An 18,041-nucleotide genomic window follows, 5' to 3' on the forward strand; every position below is an offset into this window, starting at 1 on the left:
GCAGTTGGTTCTCAGTTGCTGGCCCTTGCATAACTTTATGGCTGTCACAGGATGTAAGCTAAAAGTAGTGCACATGCTGCTCAGACAGCATGAAGCAGATTTAATTGACATTACAAATCACTTTCAGTGCAAAACTAGACCTGCATTACCACAGTTTTTACAGCAAGCACATATCTTCCCCTTACTCTCAGTATGGTGACTTCCACGTCCATCAACTTTCACAGCTTCCACAAATTTTTCGGAATGACAGTGATGACCATTGAAAGCCACCACTACCGCAGTCTGTATTTATAATACAACAACAATCTCTGAGCCATAGTTACCACAAAATATAAATAAGGAGTGAACTAGTGTTTACTGTGTGTGCTGTAGTGGTAGAGATCATCCCATTGCTTTCCAATTCAGTAACATACTGTGAGCACAGTTTCAAATAACTCATAGTATAAAGCAGAAAACAACAGCTGCACAGGCTTGTTTTACAAAAAGTACAAGTACAGAATATGTCAACCTTGTACTGTGAAAGGAGGAAAATACAACCTGACTTTGTTGTTGGCTTTAATTTACCCATGTCTGAATGCCTGCAAATGAGAACAGGGCTTATCAGATTTGATATATTTTTCATCCACAGAAGGACATTACTCCAGAGGCCAGATGAGAAAGGCTAAACAACTTTGAAGAATTGTTTTGCTGAGCTGATTTACAGTCAGCAATGAATACCTTGCCTTCATTCCCCTCTACCATGCACATATGAAGGCTGCTTTGAAAATTATGTAGACTGACTGATCAGCTTTCATTGTTTAAGGTCAGGATGTTCATTAAAACTGACAGACTGAATGGGCAATACTATGAGGTGTTGCCACTGTCTTGACCTTTGAAAAAAGGCAGAGTCAGACTTGCCATTTGGAATGTCTTCCTGTAATTCTCACCAACTCTTCCCCTTCAAATCCCTATCAGAGCTATGATCTCAATTAGTCAGCAACAGAGGGATGAATCACAAACCGGTCGCTGACATGAGACAGCCAGGTCTCTCACCACTGCCAAGTTAATTCAGGAAAATGGCTGCTTCACTGGTAGTGCTAGCACACTTCCTCTATTTACCTCTTTATTAAATCTGTGTTCATCATCTACAGCTGCTATTCTTATCTCAAACATAAAGTAAAACACGGATAAATCTGTCATCCTGCATATCTTCAGACACTAATGTATTGTAAAGTCAAGCCCAGATGGACAGCTGCTCTCCTCACTGTTTGTGGCTTGCTGAGAGTGACAGGGCTGGGGGTGTTGCCAATAACGCTGATCCACTACAGTTCTGAAACTGTCATTGTGTATTTAACTGTGAGGGCCGTGCCAGTACAACGACCGCTTCACTGCATTTGTGTGCAAACATTTTCTGTGAAGGAGAGGGTACTACTGAAATATCCTGTTGATACTGCTGGCTTATCTAAAAGGCATAACACCTTCAATCACCAAAACTTGATGATGAAAAGATGAAATTTTCATGGATATGTAGTGTGTCCCTAAAGTGTTGTAATACTTGACTGAGCTTTATGGTAAAACATAAGTCATAGGACTTCATTCCTAGCTGACTGAAGGACAGCCCCAAATTTAGTCCACTGCCATGAGGAGTTATTTTTCTGATTTCTTGCATAACTCTAGTTTTCCTCACAAATATAACTGCACACTATGATGTGGCAACATGACAATAGTTAATAGAAGCAAGTTATCTGCTGCTAAAATTCTGCTAGCAGTAGATTCACAGTGATGGAACCACAGTGGTACTCAAAATGACTCATGACCGGAGTTACAGAGCGCTGAAGCTGTACTTGCGTAAACTGATTGATATTGGCAACTTTTTTCGTGCTAATTATTACTAATACAATGCCTATTTCATTCATCTGCTGCTTGGCTACCAGTTGAGTAGTAACATCCAATCATGTTACAATTACAACAATAACAATTACAATCCAGTAGCAAATTTCTACACTTCTACGTATGTACTATATTGTTGGTATTCTTAGTTTAACTCAAACTCCCTGTTAAAAATATTAGTTCCCTCACTGCTTCACTGGCTTAGTGTAAGCTAAACCTGACTAGAATCCTTTGCTCAAATCAGTCAGTTCCTTGGCTGTTGCCACTGCTCGTCTCTGATTGAATCGGACAACATATTGCACAAAGCAAAAGGTGTGAGCACACCCAGGTTGGCTGACAGTTTTTATTTGAAAGCAAAATGTTGATGTTAGCTGTCTTATTATTTTTAAAACATTATAATCCAAAAGCCACTATAATAGAATGATAAAAATGATGTTTTAAACTGCAATAAAAAGAAATTTTATATTTTTAAGGGCACACTGTTGAAAATAAGACAAGAGGCAAAATGTCAGATGTCAAAATCAGTGAGGAAGTATAAAGTGAGACCATGAAGTTTGACTAACAAGAATTTGGCTCCTGATAATTGCATCTTGTGTCATGAGAAACTCAGCTTTCTTCTTGTACAAGTTTGTTCCAGATCCAGTTCCAGCTCTGTTCAGTCTGCATTATGAAGGTGTTCACCTCTCCTGGAGGCTACAGTATGTCCCCTCTCAGTTTGTCCTCCATCTGTGGTGGTTGTAATGCAAGGTTTGTCTAGGTGTGTTCATGCACCAAAGACCATAGGGATCATCAGAAAGAATAAAGTGATTTCAACCGTTTCACACACTGAAGTAACCCTTTTGCTAAAGATTTCTTAGATATGTAATAGGATAAACATGTGGAAACAAGAAACAGGAGTTAGAAAAAATGTTTATCTCAGAGGTCAATAATTTCCCTAAATTTGTAGACCAGTGTTATTTAAGTAGTGTTTGCATAGTTGTTTCTAATTCTGATTCTGATTCTATTTTATGATCCATTGCAAGAGCAGCTAAAGCAACTGAGTTCCACTTACTGCTGGATATCTAGGGATTGGATTTCTTTGCACTTTTTCAAACACCAAAACACTGCTCTGTTTTTGCCTGTGGGTCCAAATTACAGAGTAGCTGTCTAAATGTCAAAAATGGCTAGCAGTCACTTTGGCAGCACTTATCATTGTCAATCCACCATTTTAAGTTGGGCAAAGTGAGCTGCCTTGATAAGTGCAAATGCTTTTTGCTTTAAAGGAGTGTCAACTCTAAAATCCCACAAAAAGAATATAGATGAAATACTATTCCGTTCTCTTTAGGCAAATAGAGCTGCTGGAGTTTGAACCAGTAAGTGTAACAGCGTCATTAGTGTTGAGGCCTGGTCAAAAAGCAAATCTGAGCTCAATCAAGAAAAGGTGGGATTGAATGTCCTTGAGTAGAAAACAAACATGATCTCAGTTTTTACTACTGCCTTTTTCATGGTTTCTTTCCATCTATCTGTCTATCTATCTATCTATGAAGTAGTGTATGTGTATAGTGTGTACATATACTGTGTATATATGTATATGTATAAAAAAGTGCTAACATCCAGTACTAGCTCCAATAACTTTTGGTTTTGGAAAAGCTAGAAAAAAAGACAAACTATTTTAAATGTCTAGTATCACTCTTATTACAGCTTCTACTTTATGACTGCGCAATTGCTGTTCAGGGAGGGGATTTTGGAGAATGGTCAATTACCTGAGGCGGCCCTTTGCCCTAAAGTAATTTTTCCCAGAAAAATAGACCAAACAGCTAAGGAAGATGTGTGGGCTCATCCTAGAACACACACAGAGGATTAACTGTAAGAGAGTTAGGTTTTGAAAATGGGATACACACAGTTGTAGCTCATCAGGGATTTGTTACCCAGCCTTTTTCCAGTGTATTTTTACAAGCACTTTTGTTTTATCAGGAGTATGTGTGTATGTGTATATGTGTTTATTTTATTCCCAGGAGATGTGAGGAAGCAAGTTACATCAGATAATACACAGGAACAAAAGCATGGCAAGAGCATCCTCTACCCTGAGGAGTGCCCTGTTTGACCATGCGTGACACTGGAACATACTGTTCACAGCACCAGAGGAGCAAGTCAGGACATGGGGTGACTGTAAACAGGTGGCAAAAGAGACTGATGGTTTAGTACAAAAGAAAGAATGAGTAGGAAAACAGGAAAAGCGTTTGTTTTAAGGGTTTACTACAATGGGCTCTATCAGATGCTCTTGCTGTCACTGGAAAATATGTTAAAATAAAACATTAAGCCAATCAGCATTGTTATACAAGGTTCATTCTAATCTTTGACAAGCTGAGCACCATTAAAGCATTTAAAGACATCTGCCAGTGATGTTGTTGATCATGTTGTTGACAGTGCTGCAGCCTCACTGCGTGAAACTCTTGATACTGTGGCCCTTCTGAAAAAGAAGTTAGTGAATCAGAGGAGATTAGCTCCATGGTACAGTTCACATATCCGTACCTTAAAGCAGGCATCATGAACGCTGGAAAGGAAGTGGCGTTCCACAAATTTAGAAGAATCTTATCTAGCCTGGAGTCCATCCTAGTCCATTAACATAAAAAAATGTCTCCATAGAGCCAGAACTGCATACTATTCATCACTAATAGAGGAAATTAAGAACAATCCCAGGTTCTTTCCAGCACTGTAGCCAGGTTGATAAAAAGTCACAGCTCTGTTGAGCCCAGTGTTCCCTTAGCTCTCAGCAGTGATGACTTAATAAAATCGTAACTATTAGAGATAAAATTCATCAGATGCTTCCTGTAGCTGCCATAAATGAATCTTCTACTACAGTAGCTCTTGAATCATCTATAAGACCTCAGTTATGTTTAGACTGCTTCTCTCCCATAGATTGCTCTGAATTTACATCAGCAGTTGATTCATCTAAATCAACATGTCTCTAAGATCCCATCCCAACTAGACTACTTAAAGGCACCCTGCCATTAGTTGGCTCATCTATTAGACTTGGTAAATGTATCTCTAATATCAGGCTACATACCACAGGCTTTTAAGACTGCAGTAATCAAACCCTTACTCAAAAAACCTAGTCTTGATCCAGGAGTCTTGGCTAATTATACCAACCTAATTATACCCAGCTACCCTTTATCTCTAAAATCCTTGAAAAAGCTGTTGCTAAGCAACTATCAGACCACTTACACCAAAATTAACTATTTGAAAATTTTCAATCAGGATTTAGAGCAAATCATAGTAAAGAAACAGCACTTTTAAAAGTCACTAACAATCTTCTCTTAGCTTCAGATAATGGACTCGTTTCTGTACTTGTCCTGCTAGACCTTAGTGGTGCATTTGACACCATCGACCACAGCATCTTATCACAGAGACTGGAGCATGTGATTGGAACCAAAGGAACAGCGTTAAAATGTCGTATTTATCGGACAGATTCCAATTTGTTCATGTTCATGTCAACCTTCCACACGCACAAAAGTTAGTTATGGAGTTCCACAAGGTTCTGTGCTAGGACCGATTCTGTTCACCTTATACATGCTTCATTTAATTAAATTCAGTTCAATTAAATTTATTTGTACAGTGCCAAATCACAATACAATTATCTCAAGGCACTTGGAGGCAATGTTATTAGGAAGCACTCTATTAACCCTCTGGGATCTAAGGGTGTTTTGGGGCCCTGGACAAGTTTTGATATGCGGTGAAATTTATGCTTTTTTCAGTTGCTTTTAAACATATTAACCTACCATAGAACAAGTCCGCCAGAGCATATCTTTACATTTTTACAAAGCTTATAGTTAGTGTTGTTTCAGGTAGTTATAGTGCTATAGGCAGAGACTGCTTGACAACTCTCCATCGGTGCACTGAGCTCCCGTACCCTACCCTAGTTTATACTCTCTCGCTCTCTCACTGTCCTCTCTCTCTATACCTTCTGCAGGTGTCCCTGGTCCTGGAACTGTATATTACCAATGTGCAGTTACTGGCCCCACCAACCTGCAGTGTCTATTTCTTGTTTATTGTTGCTGTTCTTTTCTCTCTCCTCTATCCACTCACCCCAACCGGTCGAGGCAGGTGTATGCCCAAACTGAGCCTGGTTCTGCTGGAGGTTTCTTGTGTTTAAGGGTTTTTTTGGTTGTTTTTTGTAAAGTGCCTTGAGATGATTGAATTGTGCTTTGGTGCTATAAAAAAGGAAACAATATTTTAGGAATATAAATCTTATGTACTCACCTCCAAAGAGTACTCTCAGTGACACTGCCAATATGAAAGTCGTACAGCTTGGTTAAAATCAGGATCACCTGTAAAGATATGGAATTTAACCATTAAAGATATGGAATTTAACCATTACAATCTTTTAATAATGTAAAATAGGACAAATCAAGCCAAAGAAAAATGCATTTACTCTTATGAGTCTATCTAACACAGAATTTAAAACATCTCCCAAGTGAATGAGGTCAAGTATCATGGGTTCTTGTTTCCCAGTTACAGTGAGTTTGAATAAAATATTTACAGATGGGTCAGTAAGCACTGTATTTGGGGGCTGTTGTGATGAGGGAGCTGAGTTTGATTAGGGTCAACATTGAAGTAATATTCTGACATTTTGGGAAATACATTTATTCACTTTTGTTTTGGAAGATCAACCACTCAGAACGAGCAGCATATCTTCCAAAGTGATAAACTCGTCATTTAAAGATAGGCTGAGAGGCATCTTGGGTAGGTCCCTGTTAAGATTTCCATGCCTGTCCATATATATCCTGGGTACATCCTTATTCCCTTATCTGATTGTTCCTTGTTTCTCATTTCTCACTTGATGCAGAAGTTATTCAGGTCTGCCATGAAGGCCATCCCAAAGCTCTTATCCCTGCTATGAAAAGTGAGAAGCTAGAAGGCTACCTGGAGGGGACATGAGCAAAGACACACAAGACTATTCTTTGCAGAACTCTTCTGTACATCACCACATCCTTTACCAAAAAACAGGTAGTGATTGGATGCTTCAGATGACAGATCAGTAGAAAGGACATTTCATATTACCAAAAACATTGTTCCTTGATTCCTCTCTACTGACATCTTTTCCATGTATCTTATGTGAGAGGGACTAAGATGCAAGAAAAGGAACCAAGTGAGGAAAATGTGAAAACATATGACGGAATTGCAATGTATACTCTGCCTTGCTTGGGAACACCTTGGGATGCCCCAGGGAAAGCTCGACAACATAGTTATGGAGAAGGATGTCTCAACTACGCTGTTTGACCTGCTGCTACTTTGAGCCAGAAAATACATAGATTGAATGAGAAATTGTTCTCATTAAATATGGTGGCACGCAAAAACACATTTCTATATAGTTCAGACCCATACAACCTCACACTTTATTCTATTATTCAGCAATTTTGTGACCCAGTGTCAGTACGATACATAGCAATGATCATTAAGCTTCCCCCAGATAGTTGCTGTCACTTAATCATTTCCTGCAGTTGCTTCAGAATAAAGTACTGCTTTTACTGCAAAAGGTACGTGAAGGTTAGTTGCACCACTTTTATGTTGCCAGGTGTGATTTCTATTTTTAACATGCTTTTGTCTCATATTCTAGTTTATTGGAATGTCAAAAATGAACACATGATCAAGTACAGTAAGATTAATGCAATTCTTTTTTTTTCTGTATCTCAAAAAAAAAAAACATACTTCTTGTGACCTGTAACAAAATAACTAATTGAATTTATAGTAAATTTAATTATTCACAACACTACAGTACTACAAGGTTCTGTGAGTAATAGTTTACCATGGTGAGAGGTTGTGCTGTCCATAATTAGCGTTTGGTAACCAACACTTCGAAAATATTTTTTTTTTCTCTTGATTGAACATGCTGCCCTCCCTAGTGCTGTGCAAAAGCCTGATCCAACAGTCTCTCTGTTCACATCATGGGTCTCAGCTTTTTTGAACAGGTAATCAAAAGACAGGTTGCTTTGATAAGCACCTCAGAGTAAATCACAAGACATGAAGACCAAGTCAACTATGGCAGGATCACTGGTCAGCTGTGATCCTCCACTCTGGAGTGTTGCATAGAGAGGGAGCTCACTGCTGCTTAGAGAGACAGCTGGGGGTGTAAAGTTCTGAGAGAGATGAGAGGTGATAGGGGAAAAACACTGTTATCTGGTAGCATCCATGACAGATATTTACCTCTGGGTTACAGAATGTAGTCAGAAATGTCTTGGGGGGGGGACTCTCAAGCAAATATGAACATACAGGAAAGAGAGACTTGTGTACACATGCAATTATTTTGTACTTACACATATTTGAACAGACCTTACTGGGGGTAATGTCATTTTACATAATAGATTCTATTTTCATCAGTCAATGTGTTGTAGGTTTTCCTTCCCTGACTAAATGACTGCTGCTCTTCCACATTAGTATTTTCCTCCCTACAAGTTTATCCTTGTTTAAAGCAACCTGACAAGTTTGACTTTGACTCACTTGGCTGGGAGGGTTGGAGGAGGTGTGGCATTTACTATTCTAAAAGCCATCAAAAATCAAGGTTAGATTGGAAAAAATGCACAGAAATCTGTTCAGATAGGAAAAGAACCACTGCCCAGCATCCTTGACCTCATGTAGTAGCCATGTCCTGATGATGCTGTAAGGCCTGCAGAATTCCAAGACCTTTCCACCTCTGGCTGAGCCTTGCTATCCCCACAAGCCCCATGAATAACTCGGCCACTCACCAAAGACCCCTGTATGGGTCTTGTGGGAAAATGTGCCACATGCCCCTGGGAACCTCTTACTCAGAGTGTGAACATATGGTTCAAGCCAAATTAAATTGTGCGAAGGAGAAGGCAGTGTTGAATAACAAGAAAATGATTTTTTGCCATGTAGCCACAAAGGAAAACTGGATCTGTGTGTTCAGATGCATATATTTTGGAAGGGTACTTCTGCATGCCACTGTACAAATAAGTGTGTGCATACTTCTGTGGGCTTTGTGATGTTAGATATTTATGGTTTCATCTACTTGGGGGGTGACACACAGGCACAGGCATGAATCGTTTCATCCCCACATGACAGGACATCAGATGAAAAAAATACTTTTGTTCCTTCAAATCCTTCTTGGTCAATGTAAGGCTTATCAGTTTATGTTCTATACACAAAATGAAAACACGAAATTGGGTAACTGAACTCAGTTTTCTTACATTGTATTATCAATCTGTAATTAAGGTTTTTGACTAGTGTGTTTTTTCAGTTTTCCATATTCTATTGTATAGAGAAATGGAAAACAGAAAATGTGAAGATTTTAGGCAAAGATGCACTGTATTCATAAGTGAAATTATGCCTTCACTCTCTTTTTGGACTTAGGGTTAGGATGCATCTATTCTGATAGAAAATAAATATTATTCCAAATGGACTTTTAAACATGTGATAAGTAAAAAAAATTTTTAAATGTGCTAGATAAAAAAAAAAGAAAGTTTTTTATAGACTGTGTTGCTTCGGCTTTGGTTCTGTCACTTGGTTCTGGCCTTTTGATTGTGTAGGAGACTATACTCACTGACACCTTGGCCTTCTTTGCAATTTCTCTAAAAAAAGGCTCACACTTTTAATGGTTATGATGATCTGTTTGGCTTTGTTAATTGCCTTTTTCTCCCCATATTGAAAGCATTATACTACTTACTGCAGAACAGTACTGTATTGTATTGCTTAAAACAGTGTAGTAACAATCTATTCCAACACTGCTTAAGCATTCCTCAAACCCTTGCTAAATAAATTTTGTCTTAATGTCTCTAAACATCCAAGTGTTTTAATATTTAATGCACTAAGCCACAGACTTGAAAGAAAAATCTTGGCATTTCCAAGAGCACCAGACAGATAGTATGTTTTCTATTCATTTACATGCTTGCTTACAACTATTACTGGTCTTTGTTCAACAGACAGATGGTGTACACTTAAAAATGAAGTTGACAAGGTGTCTATTTCAAGTACACTTTCCCTTCCACATCCCCAGTTGACTTGCAATTAGTGAATCAAAATGTCTGTCACATTGTACTTGCACTAGCCTTGTTGCCTCAGGAATTAACCAACTGTGATGAAAACATTTTATTAGCATTACTAAATGTCCTCCTGTCCTCAAAGACCAAGTCAAAGTGTCAAACATAATTTTAAACACTGGTTCACCTCACAGCACGCTAATGACATTTCTAATGACTTTTCTGAGAAAAAAAAGTGCAGCTCCTCTCTTTGCAGTGGAATAGTTTAATGATGATCATGACCTAAAGAGCTGTAACCTTCAGTGCCATTTAGTGGTACAAGGTAGCACAGCAAGCCTGTTAAATTAAACTTGGCTTTGTGTGACTTACAGCAGATGAAAGTTTTCATGCTGAATGAAGCATTCAACCAATGTGCCATATCACATGTAGTTTGACTTACAGTGGGTACGGAAAGTTTTCAGACCCCTTTAAATTTTTCACTCTGTGTCATTGCAGCCATTTGCCAAAATCAAAAAAGTTCATTTTATTTCTCATTAATGTACACTCAGCACCCCATCTTGACAGAAAAAAACAGAAATGTAGAAATTTTAGCAAATTTATTAAAAAAGAAAAACTGAAATATATACTATAATATACTGAAATATATCTAGCCTGAGCTCAATTTACTCTATTCAAAGGCTCTTGCACATCAAAGTGACTGATCAAAATGAAAACAAAGTGTTTAAAATGAAGAATTCAAATCCACAGCACATGCATCTTCTTAAATCCTCTGACATATGAAAATGAGATTTGAGACAATAACAACTGACCAGAAATGTTCACAATTTTCCATTTTTCAGTTCTCTCACAAACGTGTCGATGGGGTGGGTGTTCCAGGACTGTGTTCTCATTGGCCAACTGTGGTTGTTGCAGGACCCTGCAAATAAATGTGTCTTGTGAATGTGAATTTAGTTGGAGGATCTATGTTACGGATTATTTCCGGGAGAGAATTTCAAATATGTGGAGCAGTACAGCTGAAGGGTGTAGAACAGGGGTGTCAAACTCATTTAGGTCAGGGGCCATATGGAGGAAAATCTATTCCCAAGTGGGCCGGACCGGTAAAACTTATGGCATAATAACTTAAAAATAATGACAACTTCAGATTTGTTTCCTTTGTTTTACTTTAGTCCAAAATAGTACAAGCACATTCTGAACACATCACAAATAATGCTCTTTACAAAACACTTTAAATTAGTTGAAAATTCTAAAGAATAAATTGGTGCAGTTTCAAGAACAATGCCTCAGTGATTAGAACCTAAACTTCGTCTAATATCTATCTACTATCTACTCTATCTACAAAGGCATACAACTTTAAGTCACAGCCTATCTGGGATTGAACAAAATACTCTTCTAGGTATTGAATACCTCATTCGTCATTTCCACATCTTAATCCTGAGTTAACTCACCACACCATACAAACGGAGGTAAAAACTACTGAAGCGTGTAATGTTCAAAGTAGAAGATTTAATAGGCAGAACGACAAGGCAGCTAGCTCCGGGCCACCTGACAGGTATAGGCCTACTTGCTCAGCCCCGGTATAAACGGTTTGCCTGCTTAACATAATTGCTATTGCGACACCCAGTGGACACATTTAGAACAACAGTTTCTTTCATTGAAAAATTGCAGCTAATTTAAACTTCAAATCATCTCGCGGGCCGGATTAAACCCGTTTGCGGGCCTGATCTGGCCCGCGGGCCATATGTTTGACACCCCTGCTCTAGAACCCATGGTGGTCAAGCGGGAAGGGCGTGTAACTAGAAGCCTTGATGAAGAAGAGCGAAGAGTGCGTGAGGTAAGTAAAGGGGAGCGAGATTATGAAGTGCTTTAAATGTGAGGAGGAGAATTTTAAACTCTATATGGTATTTAATAGGGAGCCAATGAAGTTGTTGGAGGGTGGGGGTAATGTGGTGCATTAACAGAATTTGCGTTATGATACGGGCAGCAAAGTTCTGAATGAATTGGAGTTTATGTAGGAGTTTTTGTGGTAGGCCAGTTATAAGAGAATTGCAGTAATCAATACAGGAAGTGACCAGAGCATGTATAAGAGTGGCTGCAGTGTGTGGCGTGAGGAACGGGTGGAGCGGAGAAATGTTGCATAGCTGGAGGTAACATGATCTGCAGATATTGTTTATATGGGCCTCGAAGGACAGAGCGCCATCAAGAATAACCCCTAGGTTTTTAACCTGAGGAGAGGGAGAAATTGAAGAACAATAGATGAAGAGTGAGAAACTGCTGGACTTGGAAAGGGGGATTTTGATCCTATGAGGAGAACCCCTGTCTTATTGCTGTTAAGAAAATTGCAGGAAAACCAAGTGTTTATTTTGTTTAAGCAGTTGGTGAGACAGGAGGGTGGAAGAGCAGAGTTAGGCTTTGTGGAGATGTAAAGTTGTGTATCGTCTGCATAACAATGAATAACTGAATTTTCTGAAGATAAGACAAAGAAGGAGAAGATAAATGAGGAACAAAAGGGGACCAAGGACAGAGCCTTGGGGAACACCACAGCTGACTGGAAAAGAGTGGAATTTTTTAATTGAACAAACTGGGTATGATCAGAGAAGTATGAAGTGAGCCAGGCGAGAGGTATGTCAGTGATGCCAATTGTAGTTAAATGGTTTAATAGAATTGGGTGAGAAATAGTGTCGAAGGCTGCGCTCAAATCCAGCAGGACAAGGATTGTTAATAGTCCGACATCAGCAGCCAACAAGAGGTCGTTGGTAACTTTCACCAGAGCAGTTTCCGTACTATGTTCAGAACGGAATCCGGACTGAAAAGATTCAAAAATGTTATTGTCACTGAGGTAAGTGTGAACCTGCATTGAAACTACTTTTTCCAATATTTTAGAAATGAATGGAAGATTTGAAATTGGACATAAATTATTGAGATCATTAGTATTAGCACCAGGTTTTTTAAGAATCAGAGTAATTGCAGCTGTTTTGAGGGATGAAGGAACAATGCCAGAAAATAGAGAGGAGTGAATAATTCGCATTATGAGAGAGGAGAGTGAGGGTGTTCAGGCTTTAACCAGCTGGGTAGGTAGAGGATCAAGCTGACATGTGGAAGATATAGATTTGTTAATGAATTCGGAAATTTCAGATTCGGTGGGGAGTTTAAAAGAGGAGAAAAGATCAGAATAGAAAAGACTATTACTATACTTTGTTCTTACTGGCCAGCTACTGTTGTCAGCGCTATTGTGCTGATGAGTGCAGTTTGCATATAGACTTGTTGCATTTCATTTTTTCACAGAATTAGAAGTCAAAGAAGGTCCAGAAATAGGAGAGTGACTAGGGAAGTTTTCAGTCTAGCAGCCAGGGAGAGAGGCAGGTCCTTATTGCATCTGCCATGTAACTCTACTTCGCTTTGTCATTTGTAAATGAAAACTGCCAGAGCAGCATCAGGGTAGAAATTCACCAGTACCTCCAGTGGGCTACTCGCAGCACAAGAAGGTTTTTACATCAGAGCAGAAGCAGCTTGTTTGTTATTATACATATGCGGCAGCAATATGTTATGGGCTGAGCCGTAAGGAGGAGGGCTGGTTAAGCTAGGATGTTGGAAATAAGATTAAGATAAGAAGTAGACAAATTATAGCTCCGTAATTACATTCAATTGCCCATTTCTGTTGTAAATTGTGTAGGTCAGTTTGTTTAAATGCTTAGAATGAATGAATACATAGGCCGACACACACACAGATTCATATGCATGAATGCATACATACATACGCAAATAAGCAATTTTAGGATGCCGTGTGAGATGTCAGTAAACCAATTCATGTAGTTGGCATTATTTTTTTTTCCTATTTTAATCTTCTGTTTTTCAGGTGCGAAAACACATTCCAATGTGCTGTCCAGTTCCACTTCACATTCACAGAATCCTGGTCTACTGCTGGTTCACTGCTTTCCTCAAAAGGAACCGATCTATCGATCAGTTTTTTCAACAAATTACACACTGTCTAGAATATGTACAATTTCAACCCAAATTATATATGAAACATGGATGAAACTGATGTGACCACAGTGCAGGCCCCAGAGTAGATAATAGCCACAAAAGGAGTCTGCCAGATTGGAGCTATGGCCTCTGGAGAAAGGGGTAAGCTTGTGACCATTGCAGTGGCAAACAATTTCACTCTCACTTCATCCACAAAGGACTGCCTGCATCAGTTGGAACAGCAAATGGGTCTGGTTGGATGCAAGTACAGGAATATTTGCAGGTCTTCTCTATTCTGCCAACTATATGAAGCCCTCGCTGGACTCCAAGGTACTTCTCTTGTTGCACAATCACGTGTCCCACCTGTATGTCCCAGCCATGGATTTCTGTAGGGTATGGGGCATTTTTCTACACCGCAGGCAGCAAAGCCTGGGAACATCATGTTGGGTTTCTGTATCTATCTATTTAAAAAAAGAAAAAAAAAAAACAATTCTTAATTTCTTTCAGGATAATAAATTATCCATCTGTCTAGGTGTATTGGCATTTGGCCCTATAGCCCTGATGTGTTTGGAAAAGATTACTTTGCTCTTGCATATGCAACTGATAGACCAGTCAACTACCTTGACATCCTTGCAGGTTCTGCGGCTCTCCACCAGGGCTCCTCCGCTCTCTACCAGATATCTGCCGAATTCCACCAGTGCTCCTTTGCACTCCACCAGGGTTCTGCCGAACTTCACCAGGGCACCGTTGAACTCCACCAGGGCTCCCCTGTGCCTGAATTCAATCTACTTTAGTCAGGCCCTTCCCCAAGGCTCCAGAAAAAGTAGTAGCCATGATTGTGCATGAAAGAGGGCAACAAGTGCCATCTTCACAGAAGCTCCAGTTGTTGCATAGGAAAAGAGAATAAAAAGAGCAAAAAAAAAAAAAAAAAGACCCCAAGAAAAGAAGCCTTGGTGTGAAAAGGCAAAATAAAGCAAGTAACTCGGTCAACTGTCTTGTGGGTAGGAAGGATTTTACATCCTGTGCACCTGGACAGAATTGGGTCCAATGTGTCTTGTGTGACAATTCAGAAATGGAGTGAAAAGTTGAACTTGAAAATCTTAATGCACACAACTCAAAATGTGTTATAATGAAAAAAAGAAAGTTACATGATTTAAAAATGTAGGCCTATTGGTTCATTAAGTTAAATCCTAGACCTTAGACCTATACACAGGTCTGTTTTAAAAGATAAAAAAGAAAGTGTGACATGTGTTTAATTTATTTATTTATCTACTACTGTAAGAAGAAAAATAAATTTTATTGAAGCAGTTTGTTAATGTTGCAAATAAATCCATTTGTCTACACTCGAGTATTGTTTTTATAGATCAACAAACGCACATATTTTGCTATGTAGTATGAAAAAATGTAGAGTTGAGTACCATGAGGAAATATACTACAATTTAAACTAAATTGAATTTGATTTTGATTGTGTGAAATCTGACTCTTCCAGCAAGTGTTACAACTAATCCTCTGTCTGTTACTAAATAGTTACATTTTACTCCTGCCACTTTTCGGCACAGGAACGATAGGTCCAATGAACATACAAACAGTGCTCATTTGTAAGAGAGGCTTGTATGTTGTTTGTATATATGGTTTGTCTAACTTCATTACTTTTTTCATTAACCCAAAAAGTGTTACTTTGTCCCCTGCTCTCCCCTAACTGTCCAATGAGGACACAGTCCTGTGACAATCACCCCATATTAGCTGGCCAATGAGGACACGGGTCCTACAACAGTCACTCTTAAACAGCTGGCCAAAGAGGACTTGGTCCTGTAATACCCACCCCCATGAAACTTTTGTGCCAGAACTTAAACTGAAAAAAATGAGAACTGAAAAAAAAAAAAAAGACTGAAAAATTGAAACGGACTAATTTTGAATGGAAGAAAATTAGACTTGTTAAATTCTCATTTACTTTCAGTGTCCTCATTTCTGTTCAGTTGTTATTGTCTCAAATCTCATTCCATACTGACACTTTGTATTTTAGTTAAAAACAGTTTCAAAGATGTCCACATTGTATGCTCCATTCAGAACAAAAGAGCTCTCTGTGCCTTTGACTGCTAAATGTCATGGTACTCCAGTATTGACAGTCTCACACACTACTGAAAACAAGCTTTTAGTAACCTCCAAACAAACATCAGGATAATCAACACCAAAATGGCAGCTGGAGCTGATCATTATCTAAAAGTGATTAAGCTCCTCTGCCTCTCAGTAGCATGTCAACAGCTGAGCAATTACTTTGTCAATTGACAAAGGGTCTTTATGAAACACAATGTCAACCAGGGACAACAGTACTACCAATTGACATCAAGGCCGACAAACACTGAATCCCTTCACACAATTTGGCATGACCATGAGGAAAAATGAAGCTCTTCACTTAATGGTAAGAGGCTGAATACAGTGAGATATTTTCCAATGACTGCCTGGATTATAAATGGAGACAAATAGAGAGGTGAAATAAAGGGGGAGACTGCAGCAACAGAGAGTGTCTGACATAGAGGGTTCAACTGTCATCTGTTGCCATTATTTACTTGCTAGCAAAGATGGTTGATGATAATAATGTCTGTTTACCATTATGGTTTAAAGGTTGGTTAACTTGTGCTGTACAGCTAATAAAACACTCCCTCACTGGACAAAAACAGAAGCATTAAAGATTAATGCTGCACCAGTAAATATACTACATTACCTGGGTTGTGTGTAGTGAGAAACGCACACAAATTTTCTAACCACTTTCAGTCACTTTTTTCATTTTCTGACATATCCTACTCTCATTAGCAATTCCAGTCACAGCATCTAGGCTGCTGTTCTCAGTCAGAACAGGATTGATAAAGTTCTGAATGGCAGCACAAAATGGCTGACAATGTTAGCAGCTGTCTGAATAAGATAGTGGGATATCATGGCAGCAAACGACCTGGATATGTGAGTTGAGGGACTTTGTTGGCAGGCCAAAAACACTCCAAAAAATAAATAAATAAATAAATACAATAATAATACAAAAAAAAAAACAACCTCCAAATGAATGCTAACGTTGTTTCAGTTCCTGGTCAGCAGCAATAAGTAATAAGGTAGTAATAATAATACCAGAGAAAATATTGGCATTGTTTTAAGGAAATTAGTAAAATACTTGTAGCACAATAAAGGAATCCTTATAAATAGTCTGTGTAGAAGGAAATAACAGACAGATATGCTCATTTGATTAGGTCCACTGTGCTAAAACCAAGTGAGTCTAAAACAGAGAGTCTTCCTTCCTTCACAAAGGGTGTGTCCAGGTGTCAGAGCGTTGCTGAATTTTGGAGGGTGTAGTTTGTGCTGCTGTTGATCTCATTCATTCATTCATTGTCTATACACGCTTATTCCTTAACCAGGGTCACGGGGATCTGCTGGAGTCTATCCCAACTCTCTTTCGGGTACACCCTGGACAGGTCACCAGTCCATCACAGGGCCACATAGAGACACACAACTGCAATTTAGATTCATCAATCAACCTCCATGCAACATGCATGTTTTCGGACTATACCCAGAGTACCCTGAGTAAACCCATGCAAGCACGGGGAGAACATGCACACTCCATACAGAAATGCGTAATAGTTTCCCTTATTTACAACCCTCTGTTGAATTGGGGGTTGCTGCATTTTTGTGAATACATTTTGAGCAATAAAATTATGCTTGTTTTTAAAGGAAAGACTAAAAGAGAGAACGTTTGGGTCTAAGCTAAATTCTGTCCTTCAGCAAAGATCTCTTCAAATATTAACTGTTTAGCACCTTCACTGAGACTGTGCAACCAGCAGGCATGAACCACCACTTGTGCTTCATGGACAATACCAGAAAGTCTTGAGCCTTCAGTACATGGTACAAATAGAATAGTGTTAAGTAGAGCTGCAACGATTACTCGAATAAATCGAGGAATTTAATTACAAAAAATCTTCAAAGTAAATTATTTGCCTTGAGTATGCGTATCACTTGAGTCATCAGACCTGCCCTGCCTCAGGATCATTGTTCCACACGGACCGTAATCACTGTCGCACAACACATTTCAGTATCAAAAGTTGGCACTATGGCAGAGAGCGAGACTGTCCGTAAAAGGCAGAAACTGTCCAAAGTTTGGGATAATTTCAAACTTAAAAAAGACAACACGGTGCAATCTGTGTATTGTAAAGTAAAACCGCCAAACCACAACAGCACTTCGTCAGTGCTTCAACATTT

General features: G+C 39.0%; 1 protein-coding gene across 2 annotated transcripts in view; it reads right to left on the bottom strand.

The window, feature by feature from the left end:
* Positions 1-18,041, bottom strand: part of sorcs3a (sortilin related VPS10 domain containing receptor 3a) — a 197,720-nt gene that overhangs the window by 106,858 nt on the left and 72,821 nt on the right. For both annotated transcript variants that reach the window (XM_026303245.1, XM_026303244.1), the window contains one exon: positions 6,109-6,176. In XM_026303245.1, the coding sequence (XP_026159030.1) occupies positions 6,109-6,176 (68 nt within the window). The remainder of the gene's footprint in view (positions 1-6,108; positions 6,177-18,041) is intronic.

This window comes from Mastacembelus armatus, chromosome 1, assembly GCF_900324485.2.
Source record: "Mastacembelus armatus chromosome 1, fMasArm1.2, whole genome shotgun sequence".
Taxonomy (NCBI): domain Eukaryota; kingdom Metazoa; phylum Chordata; class Actinopteri; order Synbranchiformes; family Mastacembelidae; genus Mastacembelus; species Mastacembelus armatus.